Here is an 18,236-nt window from a genome sequence, read left to right as displayed (position 1 = left end):
AAGTACCTGAGATGGCCAAAGAGCTCCTTAAGGACTCTGTCCTGGCTCTGGACTGTCTGCACAATGATCTTCACCATGTCCATGCTGTCACTGTAGGCATGATCTGCAAGAGGCAGCAGGCACCACGTTAGCAAAACACTCTCCAGCCAGGAGCTGACACTGTTTCATCAAGGGAAGATTGGACTTCAGGAGGGGAGCCAAACAAACTGAAACACCACCAGTAAGGCACCAGGCAAGGAAGCCAGGAAACCTGCAGGGCTGAGCTGGGAGTTACTGAAGAATCTGAAGTGGAAGAAAGAAGTATTTAGAACAGGGAGGAAGGGGCTGACTTCCTGAAAGGAACTGAAGAATGCTGTCAGAGGATGGAGAACTGCAACTGGGCTGCACTCAGCAGTGTGGCCAGCAGAGCCAGGGAGCTTCTCCTCCCCCTCTGCTCTGCCCTGCTGAGGCCCCAGCTGCAATCTTGCAGCCAGCTCTGGGCTCCCCAGCTCAGGAGGGACAGGGATCTGCTGGGGAGAGGCCAAGGGAGGGCTGCAAGGATGCTGAAGGGCCTGGAGCACTGCTGCTGAGGAGAGGCTGAGGGCCCTGGGGCTGCTGAGTGTGGAGAGGAGAAGGCTGAGAGGGATCTGAGCAATGTCTCTCAAGAGCTGAGGGCTGGGGGTCAGGAAGGGAGGGCCAGGGCCAGGCTCTGCTCACTGTGCCCTGCCATAGGCCAAGGGGCAAGGGATGGAAAGTGCAGGCCAGGAGGTTGCAGCTCAGCATGAGGAGGAACTTCTTGCCTGGGAGGCTCCCAGAGGCCTGGAGCAGGCTGCCCAGAGAGGTTGTGGAGTCTCCTTCTGTGGAGCCTTTGCAGCCCTGTCTGGATGTGTTCCTGTGTGCCCTGTGCTGGGTTCTATGGTCCCTCAGTAAGTCTGGAGCCCTTACTGAAAGGGAAAGATCTGGAGGTGCTGGAAGGAGTCCAGAGAAGGGCCACAAGGATGAGCAGAGGGCTGGAGCTGCTCTGCTCTGGAGACAGGTTGAGAGAGTTGGGGTTGTGCAGGCTGGAGAGAAGGCTCTCAGCAGGGCAGAGCAGAGGGGGAGCAGAACCTCCCCAGCCCTGCTGGCCACACTTTGCTTGCTGCCCCCCAGGACCCCCTTGGCTCTCTTGGCCCCCAGGGCACATTGCTGTCCCATGCAGCCCTTGCTGCCCCCCAGCACTCCAAGGTCTTGCTCCATGGAGCTGCTCTGCAGCAGGGCAGCTCCTAACCTGCCCTGGGGCCTGCTGCTGTTGCTGCCCAGATGCAGGAGCCTGCACTTGGCCTTCCTGAGCTCCATGAGGTTTGCCTGCAGGCAGCTCTCAGCCTCTCCAGCTCTCCTTGGGTGGCAGCACAGCCTGAGGGGGGTCAGCCATCCCCTCCCAACCAGCTCTGTATCATCAGAACCTGCTGAGGGTGCCCTCAATGCCCTCAGCCAGGTCATTGATAAAGACACTGAACAAAACTGGGCCCAGCACTGATCCCTGGGGAACAGCACTGGCCACAGGCCTCCAAGCTGACACAGCAGTCATGAGCTAGAAGTGTGAAACAGTCTTTGAATCACCTCTTGCCATACCTGGAGGTCTTGTTTTCAGTTGCTTGTAGAGGTCTATGGCTCTCAATTCCCTTTGAAAAAGAGAATGATTCAGGTTTGTAATCAACAACAACTAACTACAGGAAAAACCCCAAAGCACTGCACCTCAGCCATGCACTGCAGCTGCTGCTGCACAGATATGACATTTGGAATCCAGGCATGGTCCTTCTGTGATGGAAAACAATTACTCCCTACAGGAGGAAGCACCTCTCCTATGAGGACAGCCTGAGAGAGTTGGGCTTGTGCAGGCTGGAGAGGAGAAGGCTCCCAGGAGACCTTCTGGTGGCCTCCCATCCCATCCCATCCCATCCCATCCCATCCCATCCCATCCCATCCCATCCCATCCCATCCCATCCCATCCCATCCCATCCCATCCCATCCCATCCCCTCCTCCACTGCAGTGCAGTGAGGATCAGAGGACTTACAGGCTCTCCATCACCTCTCCTTGGCGCCTTGCGTAGGGACTCTTCTGCAGCTCCACAATCTCCGTGTGCAGAGCCATGATCTGCTCATCCAGGTGGCCAATGTCCTCAGCCTGAAAGCAAAAGGGACAAATCAAACTGGGAGGTACAAAGCAAAGGGCCAGGGCCTGCACTCAGGGCAGGACAACTCCATGCAACGCTGCAGGCTCGGAGCAGAGGGGCTGGAAACTGCCTGGCAGAATGGGACCTGGGGGTGCTGGTTTGACACAATCACAGAGTGGCCCAGGCTGGAAGGGAGCTCCAGAGCTCAGCCAGGCCAGCCCCCTGCACTCAGCAGGGACATCCTCCACTGGATCAGGTTGCCCAGAGCCCTGGCCAGCCTCCCCTGGAACAGCTCCAGGCATGGAGCCTCAACCACCTCCCTGGGCAGCCTGCTGCAGTGTTCCAGCAGCCTCCTGGGGCACAACTTGTTCCTCACATCCAATCTCAATCTGCTCTGCTCTGCTTTGAAGCCATTGCCCCTGCTCCTGTCCCTGCAGGCCTTTGGCAACAGTCTCTCTGCAGCCTTCTTGGAGCCCCTTCAGGTCCTGGCAGGCTGCTCTGAGGTCTGCCTGGAGCCTTCTCTTCTGCAGGCTGAACACCCCCAGCTCCCTCAGCCTCTCCTCAAGCAGAGCTGCTCCAACCCCCTGAGCATTTTTATGGCCTCCTCTGGACCCTCTCCATCAGCTCCAGGTCCTTCCTGCAGTGAGGGCTCCAGAGCTGGATCACCTTCCTCCAGGTGAGGTCTCACCAGAGGGAAGTGCTGAGACAGGTAGGTGAACATGAGCCAAGGACATGAAGGCCAAGGGGCAATGGACAAACTGCAGCACAGGAATTCTGCCTCAACATGAGGAAGATCTTTACTGTAAGGCTCCCCCAGAGGCCTGGAGCAGGCTGCCCAGAGAGGTTGTGGAGTCTCCTTCTGTGAAGCCTTTTGCAGCCCCATCTGGATGTGTTCCTTTGTGCCCTGTGCTGGATTCTCTGCTCCTGCTCTGGCAGGGGGGGGTGGACTTGATCTCTGGAGGTCCCTTCCAGCCCCTCACATTCTGTGACCTTAATCATCTTAAAAGCTACTTTTCATCCAAAACAATTCTGTGACTCTGACCTCTCAGCTCTTTGCATGAGCAGGGGAGAGCAGCAACCTGAGACATCAGCCCTGCCCCAGCCCAACTGCCACCTGTTCTCTCAGCACTCCTGCAGCCCCCTCTTATCACAGAGCACCAAAAAGGGGACCACTTCTGGAGGTACTTTAAAGACCTCTCTGCCCTAAACAATGCAAATGTGCTGATTTCTTGTGTTTCAATTCCTTCCACAAGCCTCCAGTTTCTGATTGCTCTCCTCTGAGTGCCTCCCCCTGCACAAGCCTCGCCCTGTACCACCCAGCAGATGGGAAGCAGAAGAAACAGCTTTTGATCATCAGTTATGATCACCCCAGCTCTGCCCAGAGTGGTCACAGCTAAAAGCTCCTTAGTCCCTGGCCAGAGCTGCAGGCAGAATTGTTGTCTGTTAAAAAGGCCTTTGCCTCCTCATGGCTTTCAGTGGAGGGAAAGGTCAAGTCCTCATTGCAGGAGACAGAGGTCAGGATTCTAAGCAGCACATCACAGCAACCAAGCTTTCTTTCTGTGTGAGAAAGAGAGCCATGATCTCACCTCACTGCCACAGCATCAGCCAGGTTGGAAGAGACCTCAGAGATCATCAAGTCCAACCTATGACCTAATCCCTAACACCTCCTGACAACTAAACCACGGCTCCAAGTGCCACATCCAAGCCTTTTTGAACACCTCCAGGGATGGGGACTCCACCACCTCCCTGGGCAGCACATCCCAAGGGCCAATCTCTCTGGCTGGGAAGAACTTTCTCCTCACCTCCAGCCTAAACTTTCCCTGGCACAGCTGGAGACTGTGTCCTCTTGTTCTGGTGCTGGGTGCCTGGGGGGAAGAGCCCAACCCCCACCTGGCTACAACCCCCCTTCAGGGAGTTGTAGAGAGCAAGAAGGTCTCCCCTGAGCCTCCTCTTCTGCAGGCTAAGCAACCCCAGCTCCCTCAGCCTCTCCTCAACAGGGCTGTGCTCCAGACCCCTCCCCAGGCAGGGTATGAAACAGGCTGAAGGGACAGAGCAGTGGCACACACAACACCAAGGTCCTGTCATGGCCTCCTTCATAGAGAGAGCTTCTTGGATGTGCCCTACCTGTGCACACTGGGAGGCCTTCCCTTCCATCTCCTTCCAGGCTTTGAGCATCTTTTCTGAAGCTTAAATAGAAGAGAGTTGTTAATCTACAAACAGGTTAAACACAACAAAACAAAGCATGGCCTGAACCTGACATGTGTCATAGAATCACAGAGTGGTCCAGGCTGGAAGGGAGCTCCAGAGCTCAGCCAGCCCAGCCCCCTGCATTCAGCAGGGACATCCTCCACTGGATCAGGCTGCCCAGAGCCCTGGCCAGCCTCCCCTGGAACAGCTCCAGGTATGGAGCCTCAACCACCTCCCTGGGCAGCCTGCTGCAGTGTTCCAGCAGCCTCCTGGGGCACAACTTGTTCCTCACATCCAATCTCAATCTGCTCTGCTCTGCTTTGAAGCCATTGCCCCTGCTCCTGTCCCTGCAGGCCTTTGGCAACAGTCTCTCTGCAGCCTTCTTGGAGCCTCTTCAGGTTCCTGCAGGCTGCTCTAAGGTCTCCCTGGAGCCTTCTCTTCCCCAGGCTGAACACCCCCAGCTCCCTCAGCCTCTCCAACCTCAGAGCTGCTCCAACCCCCTGAGCATTTCCATGGCCTCCTCTGGACCCTCTCTCCACCAGCTCCAGGTCCTTCCTGTGCTGAGGGCTCCTGTGCTGCTCACAGGTTCTGAATTTCAACACAGAGAGCACTGCTGCTCAATCTCCCAGCAGAAGTCATGACCCAGAGATCAGAGGGACAGCAGAGTTGCACCTTAGCAACTCCATGCTCAGCCTGAACTCACACAACCCCCCCTCTGGTAGGATTTCACTGCTGGCAATCCCCAGCCTGAAATGAGTTTTGAGGTTTCCAAGTCCACTGCTGGGCTCAACAACTGCCACTTGTGATTGAACACAGACTCCTCAGGCCCAGCTATCTGAGGCTTTCCAGTTTCCATCACTGTCCTTCAGCCTCACCTTCATTTTTGACTCAAGTTTCAGTTTTCCACCACCTATCCAAACCATGCATAAATCTTCCCCTGCTCCCCTGAAGGCCATTTGTAAGATGCAGACATTCCTGTGGTGCTGAAACTGCAGCTGACCCTTTCTCACCTCCTCTCTTGTCCTGCCTCCTGCTGCCTCCTAACACAAAGCAGAGCAAAATCCCTGCCCCAGTGCTGTGTCTGCAGTCACCATGCCCACCTCTCCTGCCAGGGATGGTTAGTGGCCCTGCCAGTGCAGAGCCACTGCATCAGCTCTGCCCCCACACTTCATTCATGCCCAGGGAGAATTCCAAGTGGATCAGACTGTGGAAGCAGGAACAGCAAATTGGCCTGAGGGCTGCAACCAAAGAGTGGCTGCCAAAGGGTCCTGTGACAAGTGCAGGCCAGGGCCAAGTGGAGCCCCTCAGGGCTCAGCACTGGGCCCAGTGCTGGTTAACATCTCTGGTGGTGCCAGGGGCAGTGGCACTGAGGCTCCCTCAGCACCAAGCTGTGTGGTGCTGCTGACAGCTGGAGGGAAGGATCCATCCAGAGGCACCTGGGCAGGCTGCAGAGCTGGGCCCAGGACAACCTCAGGAGGCTCAACAAGAGCAAGGGCAAGGTCCTGCAGCTGGCTCAGGGCAATCCCAGGCACCAATCCAGGCTGGGCAGGGACTGGCTGGAGAGCAGCCCTGGAGGAAAGGCCTTGGGGGTGCTGGGGGAGGAGAAGCTCAGCAGGAGCCAGCAGGGAGCACTTGCAGCCCAGAGAGCCAAGCAGAGCCTGGGCTGCAGCAAGAGAAGTGTGGCCAGCAGGGCCAGGGAGGGGATTCTGCCCCTCTGCTCCACTCTGCTGAGACCACAGCTGCAGCTCTGGGGGCCAGGTCTGGAGCCCCCAGCACAGGAAGGCTCTGGAGGGGCTGGAAGGGGTCCAGAGAAGGGCCAGGAGGAGGAGCAGAGGGCTGGAGCTGCTCTGCTCTGCAGACAGCCTGAGAGAGTTGGGCTTGTGCAGGCTGGAGAGGAGAAGGCTCCCAGGAGAGCTTCTGGTGGCCTTCCAGGAGCTGCAGGGGGCTGCAAGCAAGCTGGGGAGGGACTTGGGAGGGGGTGAGGGAGGGATAGGACTGGGGGGGATGGAGCCAAAGGAGAAGTGGGGAGCTTGAGATTGGCTGTGAGGAAGAAGTTGTTGGCCAGGAGGGTGGTGAGAGCCTGGCCCAGGTTGCCCAGGGAGGTGGTGGAAGCCTCCTGCCTGGAGGTGTTTGCAGCCAGGCTGGAGGTGGCTGTGAGCAAGCTGCTGCAGTGTGAGGTGTCCCTGCCCATGGCAGGGGGTTGGCACTGCCTGAGCCTTGAGCTCCCTTCCTGCCCTGCCAGCTCTGTGAGTCTCTGACTCCTTTTCAGGGCAGTTTTCCCCCCTGCCAGGGACAGTGCTCCCCCCAGGGCAGTGGGACACCATACACACATATGCCATAAGCCATCTGGTCACTGTATCTCTCCAGGTCGAGGCGAATGCTCTGCTGGAAGAACTCCAGCTTGGCCTTCAGCTGCTGGGAGGCTGACACCATGGTGTTCTTCATCTTGATGAGGTTGGCATTGTAGCGCAGCAGACTGAGCCTGCCAGGGCAGACAAGGAGAGATGTTAGCTGAAGAGCCTGAGGGGAACCCCCAGGAGGGGGAAGGAAGAGCCCTGGGGGATGATGGTAACCCCCAGGAGGGGGCAGAAAGAGCTCTGGGGGCTGATGGTAACCCCCAGGTGGGAGAAGGAAGAGCTCTGGGGGCTGATGGTAACCCCCAGGAGGGGGAAGGAAGAGCCCTGGGGGCTGATGGTAACCCCCAGGAGGGGGAAGGAAGAGCCCTGGGGGCTGATGGTAACCCCCAGGAGGGGGAAGGAAGAGCCCTTGGGGCACTGGCCACAGGATTGCAGCTGTGGTCTGAGCAGGGCAGAGCAGAGGGGGAGCAGAACCTCCCCAGCCCTGCTGGCCACACTTTGCTTGCTGCCCCCCAGGACCCCCTTGGCTCCCTTGGCCCCCAGGGCACATTGCTGTCCCATGCAGCCCTTGCTGCCCCCCAGCACTCCAAGGTCTTGCTCCATGGAGCTGCTCTGCAGCAGGGCAGCTCCTAACCTGCCCTGGGGCCTGCTGCTGTTGCTGCCCAGATGCAGGAGCCTGCACTTGGCCTTCCTGAGCTCCATGAGGTTTGCCTGCAGGCAGCTCTCAGCCTCTCCAGCTCTCCTTGGGTGGCAGCACAGCCTGAGGGGGGTCAGCCATCCCCTCCCAACCAGCTCTGTATCATCAGAACCTGCTGAGGGTGCCCTCAATGCCCTCAGCCAGGTCATTGATAAAGACACTGAACAAAACTGGGCCCAGCACTGATCCCTGGGGAACAGCACTGGCCACAGGCCTCCAAGCTGCCTCTCTGCCACTGCTGACAGCCCTCTGAGCTCTGTTGTGGAGCCACTTTGCAATCCAGCTCACTGACCAGCCCTCTGTGCCACATCTCCTGAGCTGTTCTGTGAAGGTGGGACACAGTATCAAAAGTCAAGATCTATGACAAGTCAAGATCTATCTCTCCACTTGCTCATGGCTCCACAGAAGGCCATCAGATTAGTCAGGGCAGGAGATGACCTTCCCTTGGTCAGCCCAAGGCTGCCTCCTCCTACCTTTTAGGATGTACAAAGAGAGGCCAGCAGAGGGCTGCAAGACATTTGAGCAGCCACAACTCCCCAGGGTGTCAGTTTCTGTGCAAGCAGCCTCTGTGTGTGCCTGAAAAGGAATCTCCTGAAGGGGGAACTAACAACTTACATGGCAGCTCTCTGGCCCTGGAAGAGCCTGCTGTAATCCTCCTTGAGGCCAATCACGTAGTGAACTGCTTCTGCCCACACCTTCCGCAGCTGGCTTATGGGCAGCTGGATTTTGCTGTCCTGCACTGAAGGCAAGAGAACCACAAATGAGACACAAAGGAAAGGACAAGCTGAGGAAAGGAAAAGGACTTCCCATCTTCAGACTCCAAATTCCCTAAGGGATCAAGGCAGAGAAGGTCTGCTCAGTGTTCATGGGACAGCAGCGTGCCCTGGGGGCCAAGGGAGCCAAGGGGGTCCTGGGGGGGCAGCAAGCAAAGTGTGGCCAGCAGGGCTGGGGAGGTTCTGCTCCCCCTCTGCTCTGCCCTGCTCAGACCACAGCTGCAATCCTGTGGCCAGTGCTGGGCTCCCCAGCTCCAGAGAGACAGAGACCTGCTGGGGAGAGCCCACGGGAGAGCCAGGAGGAGGATCTGGGGACTTGAGCAGCTGCCCTGTGGAGAGAGGCTGAGAGCCCTGGGGCTGTTGAGTGTGGAGAGGAGAAGGCTGAGAGGGATCTGATCAATGTCTGTCAAGAGCTGAGGGCTGGGGGGCAAGGGGAGGGGGCCAAGCTCTTTTGGGTGAGGCACAGCAATGAGCCAAGGAGCAATGGAGACATGCTGAGTGTGTACCAGCTTCCCACACACCAGCTCCCCAGGTGGTGTTGGTCACATCTGGGTCCAGTTCTGGGCTCCCCAGAGCAACAGACAAGGAGAGAAGCCAATAAAGAGGAAGGGAGTGGAACATCTCTCCCATGAGGTAAGGTTGGGAGAGCCTTACTGGCTCTCTCTTCCCTCCCAGTGGCCAGGCAAGAGCTCACTTGTGGCTGTGAGCCCAACAGAGTGCTGGTTTCTTGGAGAGGTTTGGCCAGGTGGCACTGGCAGCCATGGAGCACACTACAAGGGCAGGACCTGGGGGTGATTTCAACCCCAAATTCTACCTAAAGGACTTGTCCAAGCTGAGGAAAAAAACCCATTGCTCCATTTAATCAACTATTAGTGCTCCAACAGATTCCAGTGGGTGCAGAGAAGGGCACTGGAGCTGGGGAAGGGTGAGGAGAACATACCTCATGAAGAGCAGCTGAGGGAACTGGGGGTGGTTAGCCTGGAGAAGTGGAGGCTGAGAGGAGACCTTGCACCTCTCTACAGCTCTCTGAAAGGAGGTTGGAGCATGGTGGGTGTTGGCCTTTTCTCCCTCTAAGAAGGGGCAATGGATGTGAACTACAGCACAGGAAGTTCCATCTCAGCAAATGAGAGGAGGAAAATGGCCTCAAACTGCACCAAGGGAAGTTCAGGTTGGGTATTTTCTTCACTGAAAGGGTTCTCAACCACTGCCACAGGCTGCCCAGGGGGTGGCTGCAAAACTAGAAGTGGGGAGTCCACTTCTCAGGTGTTGCTGCAGGAGCCTTTCAGTGTGCTGCAGTTGGAAGCCAAAGCCTAAGCCTGCTCCAGGCTGAAGCTGTCAATCCACACTGCCAGCAGAAAACACTGGCTGATACACAACAGATGGACCAGGCCTGGAATGTCCCTCTCCCACCTCCAACTGCATTACAGGGACAGGCCCTAAACACTTTCCATCTCTGGAAGGTGTCCAGAGCAGGGCCAGGAGGAGGAGCAGAGGGCTGGAGCTGCTCTGCTCTGCAGACAGCCTGAGAGAGTTGGGCTTGTGCAGGCTGGAGAGGAGAAGGCTCCCAGGAGAGCTTCTGGTGGCCTGCCAGGAGCTGCAGGGGCTGCAAGCAAGCTGGGGAGGGACTTGGGAGGGGGTGAGGGAGGGACAGGACTGGGGGGGATGGAGCAAAAGGAGAAGTGGGGAGCTTGAGATTGGCTGTGAGGAAGAAGTTGTTGGCCAGGAGGGTGGTGAGAGCCTGGCCCAGGTTGCCCAGGGAGGTGGTGGAAGCCTCCTGCCTGGAGGTGTTTGCAGCCAGGCTGGAGGTGGCTGTGAGCAACCTGCTGCAGTGTGAGGTGTCCCTGCCCATGGCAGGGGGTTGGCACTGCCTGAGCATTGAGCTCCCTTCCAGCCCTGCCAGCTCTGGGATTCTGTGGCTGAATCCCCATCCCTGGAGATGTCCAGAGAGCTGCTGCCCCCCAGCACACTTACCAATGTAATTGACACAGTCAGACAGGCTCCGAGAGGCGAAGGGACCATCGTAGACAGCTCTGCTCTTGTCAAACAAGTAGACCATGTAGCTATCCCAGCCCCTCTGGTGAGAGAAGAGAGGAAAAGGAACAAGAGAAATCCCAGGCATAACTCCCACTGGCCCAGAAGGGTCCTGATGATTGTGGGCAGATGCTCTTCTTATCAGGCATCACAGTATCAGTCAGGGTTGGAAGTGACCACAAGGATCAGCTAGTTCCAACCCCCCTGCCATGGGCAGGGACACCCCACACTAGATCAGCCTGGCCACAGCCTCATCCAGCCTGGGCTTAAACACCTCCAGGGACAGGGCCCCAACCACCTCCCTGGACAACCCATTCCAGGGCTTCACCACTCTCATGGGGAAGAACTTCCTCCTCACCTCCAGCCTGAACCTCCCCACCTCCAGCTTCATTCCATTCCCCCCAGTCCTATCACTGCCTGAGATCCTGAGCAGTCCCTGCCCAGCCTTCTTGCAGCCCCCTTCAGATCCTGGAAGGCCACAATGAGGTCACCTTGGAGCCTTCTCTTCCCCAGACTGAACAGCCCCAACTCCTTCAGTCTGTCCTCACAGGAGAGGTGCTCCAGCCCTCTGCTCATCCTCCTGGCCCTTCTCTGGACACCTTCCAGCACCTCCAGATCCCTCTTGGAATAGGGGCTCCAGCACTGGAGGCAGTACTCCAGGTGGGGTCTCAGCAGAGCTGAGCAGAGGGGCAGAATCCCCTCCCTGGCCCTGCTGGCCACACTTCTCTTGCTGCAGCCCAGGCTCTGCTTGGCTCTCTGGGCTGCAAGTGCACACTGAGAGCTCCTGCTGAGCTTCTCCTCCCCCAGCACCCCCAAGGCTCTCTCCTCAGGGCTGCTTTCCAGCCAGTCCCTGCCCAGCCTGGATTTGTGCCTGGGGTTGCCTCCACCCAGCTGCAGGACCCTGCCCTTGGTCTTGTTGCACCTCCTGAGGTTGGCTTGTGCCCAGCTCTGCAGCCTGTCCAGGTCCCTCTGGATGGATCCCTTCCCTCCAGCCTGTCTGCTGCACCACACAGCTTGGTGTCATCAGCAGCCCTGCTGAGGGTGCACTCAGTGCTGCTGTCCATGGCACCCACAAAGATGCTGAGCAAGCCTGGTCCCAGGGCTGATCCCTGAGGGGCTCTGCTTGTCCCTGGCCTCCACTGGAGGACATGAAGCCACTGACAGCCACTCTTTGGGTGCAGCCATCAAGCCAGTTCCGTATCCATCTACTGCTCCACCCATTAAACCCATGTGTCACCAGGCTGGAGAGCAGGCTGTGGTGTGGGACAGTGTGGAAGGCTCTGCTCAGGGCCCAGGGAAAGGACCCCAGCTGCTCAGCCCTCAGCTGTGAGTGCTGTCCCAAGGGCAGTGACCTGGGGAGACCCCAGGGGAAGGGTCAGAGCGCAAGGGCAGGAACCCAGCGCTAGCCAAGGCAGAAAACGCTGCTGGGCTGCAAGAGTTCCTCCCCTCACCAACTCTGCCTCCACTGGCAGAAGATTCAAGCAGCTTATCTTCCCCAAGACTTGAAAGCCTCTGTGAAAGACAAGGAGAGGGCAGGAGCAGCGGGGCTCTTACCACGCCGTCGATGACGCACTGGGAGGCGGGCTTGCGGGGGTCCAGGCAGATGCCCGTCTCCAGCAGCAGCTCCTGGTTCCCTGTGCCTATGCCAGTTTCTGCCTCAATCCGAATCTGCAGGGAGTGCAGGCTCTCCTCAGGATGCAAGAGGAAGGACACAATCTTGGCAGAGGTCATGTTGAGGATGTGCACTATCTGGAGGAAGAGAAGGAGGGGCATTGCGAGTGGCTGGGCGGCCCAGGGCACAAGGGGCTGGCAGGGAGCGGGGGGCAGTTAGCAGCTCAACACCTAAACCACCCAGCTGGCAGCCAGGCACCAGGGGTGTGCCCCAGGGATCAGTGCTGGGCCCCAGCCTGGTCAGTATCTGGATGATCTGGATGAGGGCATTGTGTCCACCATGACAGATGGCACCCAGCTGGGGGCAGGAGTTGATCTGCTGGAGGGTAGAGAGGCTCTGCAGAGGGACCTGGCCAGGCTGGGCAGATGGGCAGAGGCCAAGGGCAGGAGATTGAACACATCCAAGTGCCAGGTGCTGCACATTGGCCACAGCAACCCCAGGCAGTGCTACAGGCTGGGGGCAGAGTGGCTGAGAGCAGCCAGGTAGAGAGGGACCTGGGGGTGCTGGTTGATGGTAGGCTGAACATGAGCCTGCAGTGTGCCCAGGGGGCCAAGAGGGCCAATGGCATCCTGGCCTGCAGCAGGAAGAGTGTGGCCAGCAGGAGCAGGGAGGTCCTTGTGCCCTGTGCTCAGCACTGCTTAGGCCACACCTTGAGTCCTGTGTCCAGTTCTGGGCCCCTCAGTTTAGGAAGGACATTGAGAGACTTGAAGGTGTCCAGAGAAGGGCAACAAGGCTGGGGAGAGGCCTTGAGCACAGCCCTGTGAGGAGAGGCTGAGGGAGCTGGGGTTGCTTAGCCTGGAGAAGAGGAGGCTCAGGGGAGACCTTCTTGCTCTCTCCAACTCCCTGCAGGGAGGCTGTAGCCAGGTGGAGGTTGGTCTATTGTCTCAGGCAGCCAGCACCAGAACAAGAGGACACAGTCTCAAGCTGTGCCAGGGGAGGTTTGGGCTGGAGGCGAGGAAGAAATTCTTCCCAGACAGATTGGCCCTCGGGATGTGCTGCCCAGGGAGGTGGTGGAGTCCCCATCCCTGGAGGTGTTTGAAGAGCCAGGATGAGGCCCTTGGTGCTGGTTAGATGGTGCTGGGTGACAGACTGCAGATTATCTCCAAGGTCTTTTCCCACCTGGTTCATTCTGTGAGTCTGTGGCCTACACTCACCTCCTGACCAAAGGAAAGTAGTGCTCCTGACCCTGCAACTGGGTGATGCCAGGATTCTCTCTGTCCTCCACTGAACACACACTTTCTGTCCCATGAGATGCTTGCAACAGGCCTTGACACCCAGGAACAACCCTTCCTCACCTTCAAATTGAGGATGTGATCCATGAGGAGGAAGCACTTTGGACGACTGGTCTCAGGATCTAAACCTCCACCCCTCTGCTGGGGATCCCAATTCAGCATCAGCTGCAACCAATTCTCCATGGGCTCTACAATTAAACTAAAAGAGGAAGCCTGTAAGAAAGAGAAAGGGGAAGGATCTGCAACACCCAGACCAGGTCAAGGCAGCATGTGAAGGACAGTGATTGCAGTGCAGCTGCTCACCCTGAGAGCAGGCAAAGCCTGGAAGGGGAAGAGAGCACAGAGTGAGCAGCCCCACCAGCAAGTCTTCCCTGGTCTCAGCAGGAGCACAGCCAGGGCATTACAGTGCTCTTGACTCCTGTTCAGGGAGTCAAAAAGCATCCTGACACAGCTGCAAGGTGTGTCCAAAATGGGGAGAGAGGATTGGGGTTTGGTTGTTTGTCCTCCAGCAGGGCAATTCTGCTGGAAAGGGAAGCCAGTGCCAGCCTCAGGAAGCTCAACACAGAGCAAGGTCCTGCACCTGGGCTGGAGCAATCCCAAGCACAAATGGAGGGGGGAAAAAGGGGGGAGGGGGGGGAAAAAGGGGGGGAGGGGGGGGGAAAAGGGGGGAGGGGGGGGAAAAGGGGGGAGGGGGGGGAAAAGGGGGGAGGGGGGGGGAAAAGGGGGGGAGGGGGGGGGGAAAAGGGGGGGAGGGGGGGGAAAAGGGGGGAGGGGGGGGGAAAAAGGGGGGGAGGGGGGGGGAAAAGGGGGGAGGGGGGGGGAAAAGGGGGGAGGGGGGGGAAAAAGGGGGGGAGGGGGGGGAAAAGGACCAGACCTGGTTGGAAGAAACCTTCAAGCTCATCGAGTCCAACCTCTCACCCAACACCACCTAATCAACTAACCCATGGCACCAAGCACCCCATCAAGCCTCCTCCTGAACACCTCCAGGGATGGGGACTCCACCACCTCCCCAGGCAGCACACCCCAATGGGCAATCACTCTCTCTGTGAAGAATTTCTTCCTACCATCCAGTCTGAACCTCAGTGCTGAGGAACTGAGGGTGCTGGTTGAAGAAAGAGATGCTCACCCTGGGCTGGCAACGTGCACTTGCAGCCCAGAAGGCAGCTGGGTGCTGGGCTGCACCCAAAGCAGTGTAGGCAGGAGGTCAAGGGAGGGAATTCTGCCCTGCTGAGACCCTGCCTGCAGGGCTGGGGCCAGCTCTGGAGCCCTCAACACAAGAAGGACATGGAAATGTTTAAGTGGGTCCAGAGGAGGTCATGAAGGTGGATCCAAGGGCTGAAGCAGCTGACCTGTGAAGACAGGCTGCAGGAGTTGGGGCTGTTCAGCCTTGCCAGTATTTGAAAGGGGCTACAGGAGAGCTGGAGAGGGACTTCTGCTAAAGGCATGGAGTGGCAGGACAAGGGGTGATGGCTTCAAACTGGCAGAACCTGGATTTAGATCAAGCATCAGGGAGAAAATTCTTCCCTGTGAGGGTGGTGAGGCACTGGAGCAGGCTGCCCAGAGCAGCTGTGGAGGCTCCAAACCTAGCAGTGTTCAGAGACAGGTCTTGAGCAACCTGGGCTAGCAGCAGGTGTCCCTGCTCATGGCAGGGGGGGGGTGGACTGGACTGGATGACCTTTGGGAGGTCCCTTCCAGCCCAAACCATTCTATGCTTCTATGATACAATGAAATCACTTTCAAAACCCTGTCTGTGAACCCCTGTCCTCCAGAGCTGCCTGGCAGGCTCTCCTCCACCTTTACCCACAGGAGCTGCACATCACTGTATTGTCAAGCACCTCTTCAAAGGCAGCACACAGCTCCAAAGGACCAAAGCCCTTGCCCAAAGCCACTTATTTAGCTCTCAGCTCCAGTCCTTGGTTCCAGAAGATTGTCAGTGCCCCTGAACTGTGCTGCCCTGCTGGGCACATGTAAAAGGAGAAGCCAAGTGAGTGCCACAAGAGCAGAGTCTAACTCCTGATTGGTACAGACCTACTCATTCAGCTTGAAGGCACTCCTGGAGGTCTTTCCTCTGAGCCCACAGCAAGGCCAAGGTCTCAGCCACAGAAGGCTATGCAGAGAATGGTTTCAGCTGGAAGAGACCTCCAAAAGGTCATCCAACCCAGCCCCCTCTGCAGTGGGGCATCTCCATCTTTGGGCACTGTCCAGACTTGCTTGGACACAGTCCTGAGAGAGACTTGGAGAGAGGCTGCTCCCAAAGGCCTTCAGTGACAGCACCAGGGGCAGTGGCTTCAAACTAGAGCAGAGCAGATGGAGATTGGCTGCTAGGAACAAGTTCTTTACTATGAGGATGGAGGAACACTGCAACAGGCTGCCCAGGGAGGTGGTGGAGGCCTCAGCCTCAGAGATATTCCAGGTGAGGCTCAACGAGGCCCTGGGCAACCTGATCCAGTGGAGGATGTCCCTGCTGAGTGCAGGGCTGGGTGAGCTTTGGAGGAGCCTTCCAGCCCAGAGCATTCTGTGATTCTATGTGACCAAGAGGCTGGCCTGCAGCCCCCTCTGCTCCCCCTGCAGCCCCCCTGGGACACACTCACCCACAGAGGCTGTGAGGCTGTGGCAAATGGGTGCTGAAGCGAACCTCCCCATTCATCTCCTCAGAAGCAAAGATGTGCTTTGCATCCTTCTTCTTGATCTTTTCATGCCTAGAAAAGAAGAACCTTTGTGGCTATACCAACAGCAGCCCTTTGGGCCAGGGGCAGTTGAACACAGCAGCAGCAAAAAGCACCCCCAAAGGCCAAACTCTTCAGCTTCAAGGCAAAGAGTTTAACACCTCCCAACAGCCCACACAGCACATCACAGAACCACAGAGCCAGTCAGGCTGGAAAGAACCCCAGGGATCATCAAGTCCAACCTGCCACCCAACACCTCCTGACAACTCAACCATGGCTCCAAGTGCCACATCCAATCCCCTCTTGAACACCTCCAGGGATGGGGATTCCACCACCTCCCAGGGCAGCACATCCCAAGGGCCAATCTCTCTGTCTGGGAAGAACTTTCTCCTCTCCTCCAGCCTAAACCTCCCCTGGCACAGCTTGAGACTGTGTCCTCTTGTTCTGGTGCTGCTTGCCTGGGAGAAGAGACCAACCCCCACCTGGCTACAACCTCCCTGCAGGGAGTTGGAGAGAGCAAGAAGGTCTCCCCTGAGCCTCCTCTTCTCCAGGCTAAGCAACCCCAGCTCCCTCAGCCTCTCCTCACAGGGCTGTGCTCCAGACCCCTCCCCAGCTCTGTTGCCCTTCTCTGGACACCTTCCAGCAGCTCAACCTCTTTCCTAACCTGAGGAGCCCAGAGCTGGACACAGGACTCAAGGTGTGGCCTAAGCAGTGCTGAGCACAGGGCACAAGGACTTCCCTGCTCCTGCTGGCCACACTCTTCCTGCTGCAGGCCAGGATGCCCTTGGCCTTCTTGACCCCCTGGGCACACTGCTGGCTCCTGTTCAGCTGCTGTCCACCAGTACCCCCAGGTCCCCCTCTGCCTGGCTGCTCTCAGCCACTCTGACCCCAGCCTGCAGCACTGCCTGGGGTTGCTGTGGCCAAACTGTGCATCAAGCTGTGAGCAGCAGAGATCCAACCCAGCATACTCCTGCCCTTTCTTGTAGCCCACACAGCACAAACCTCCAACCTAAACAAATCTCTGATTCCCCATGCAGGCTGAAGTCTCTTTGTCATCACTTCTCTATATTTACTTACAAACACATAACTATTTACTAGACACACAAAAAAAGCTCTGTCACACAGAAAGGCTGGGTGTCACTGCCAAAGAAATCTCATCTCACACACAAGGGGCTGGAAGGGGTCCAGAGAAGGGCCAGGAGGAGGAAGGAGCTGCTCTGCTCTGGAGACAGCCTGAGAGAGTTGGGCTTGTGCAGGCTGGAGAGGAGAAAGCTCCCAGGAGAGCTTCTGGTGGCCTGCCAGGAGCTGCAGGGGGCTGCAAGCAAGCTGGGGAGGGACTTGGGAGGGGGTGAGGGAGGGACAGGACTGGGGGGGATGGAGCAAAAGGAGAAGTGGGGAGCTTGAGATTGGCTGTGAGGAAGAAGTTGTTGGCCAGGAGGGTGGTGAGAGCCTGGCCCAGGTTGCCCAGGGAGGTGGTGGAAGCCTCCTGCCTGGAGGTGTTTGCAGCCAGGCTGGAGGTGGCTGTGAGCAACCTGCTGCAGTGTGAGGTGTCCCTGCCCATGGCAGGGGGTTGGCACTGGCTGAGCCTTGAGCTCCCTTCCAGCCCTGCCAGCTCTGGCAGTCTGTGTGAGCAGGCAGAGTCTCCCAAGCCCTTCTGTGGAAGTGTTTTGCTCTCTCTCAGGCAGACCTGCAGAGGGCCTGCAGTCTTGCAGAGCTTCTGAGGTAGCCTGATGTGAAGCAACACTTTGCCTAGTGAGTGAGTTACACTTAATGGGTGGAAGAAAAGCACCTGGGGACAGAGCTGTGTGCAGGAGGTCTGAATGCTTCAGCAGAAACTCACTGAAGGCTATCAGAGCTCTCCAACCTTCTCCTGACTGCTGCCAGTGGTGTGCACAGCCAGCTCTCTGTGCCTCCATGCTGTGACCTGCCTGGCTTAGGCTTGGCCTCTTTCCTCATGAAATCCTCAGGCTCTGATTCTAAAGGACTGCATCACTCTCCTCCCTGTTACACTTTCCTGACACCAACACAGAGGTTGCTTTCTAGGCTTTTTTAATTCAAGCTCTACTTGGGGAAGAATTCTTCTGAGCAGAGGCTACCACACAACATGAACAAATAGCCAAAGTGTCCCTGGCACCACTGAATTAGCAGTGACTCATGCACAGCCCCAGCACCTAGGAAGAAAAAGCCTCCCTCTGCTTCATGTCACCTCACAACAGCAGGAGCTGGCCCTCTTCCTGCCTGCAGGCAATGTCTTACCAGGTGAAGGGCTGCAGGTTGTGCAGGAAAGGTCTAAATCCTGCAATGCACTCAAACACCATCGTCCCAAAGCTCCAATAATCCACAGTCACCGAGTAGGATTTGTTCTCAAAGAGCTCTGGAGCCTAAAAAGCCATCAGCAAAACAAAGCAGACACTTTCCAAATGCTTCTTTCAGGTCATCTGTTGCCTTGCACTTCTGCAGAGACACAACTGACTCCAGGCAGAGCCCCC

General features: G+C 57.5%; 1 protein-coding gene across 1 annotated transcript in view; it reads right to left on the bottom strand.

Annotated features, from left to right (window-relative positions):
* The window catches only part of CHUK (component of inhibitor of nuclear factor kappa B kinase complex), a 41,883-nt gene that overhangs the window by 9,437 nt on the left and 14,210 nt on the right, over positions 1-18,236 (bottom strand). The window contains exons 7-17 of the mRNA XM_054174736.1: positions 18,004-18,128; positions 15,673-15,780; positions 13,145-13,280; positions 11,732-11,926; positions 10,118-10,220; positions 7,989-8,112; positions 6,650-6,801; positions 4,257-4,318; positions 2,034-2,143; positions 1,591-1,640; positions 7-103 (exon numbers count right to left, since the gene is read on the bottom strand). Coding sequence (XP_054030711.1) covers positions 7-103; positions 1,591-1,640; positions 2,034-2,143; positions 4,257-4,318; positions 6,650-6,801; positions 7,989-8,112; positions 10,118-10,220; positions 11,732-11,926; positions 13,145-13,280; positions 15,673-15,780; positions 18,004-18,128 — 1,262 coding nt within the window. The remainder of the gene's footprint in view (positions 1-6; positions 104-1,590; positions 1,641-2,033; positions 2,144-4,256; positions 4,319-6,649; positions 6,802-7,988; positions 8,113-10,117; positions 10,221-11,731; positions 11,927-13,144; positions 13,281-15,672; positions 15,781-18,003; positions 18,129-18,236) is intronic.

Source organism: Dryobates pubescens, chromosome 30 (genome assembly GCF_014839835.1).
Source record: "Dryobates pubescens isolate bDryPub1 chromosome 30, bDryPub1.pri, whole genome shotgun sequence".
Taxonomy (NCBI): domain Eukaryota; kingdom Metazoa; phylum Chordata; class Aves; order Piciformes; family Picidae; genus Dryobates; species Dryobates pubescens.
The sequence above is the reverse complement of the archived record's forward strand: the minus strand, read 5'-3'. Positions and strand labels throughout refer to the sequence as shown.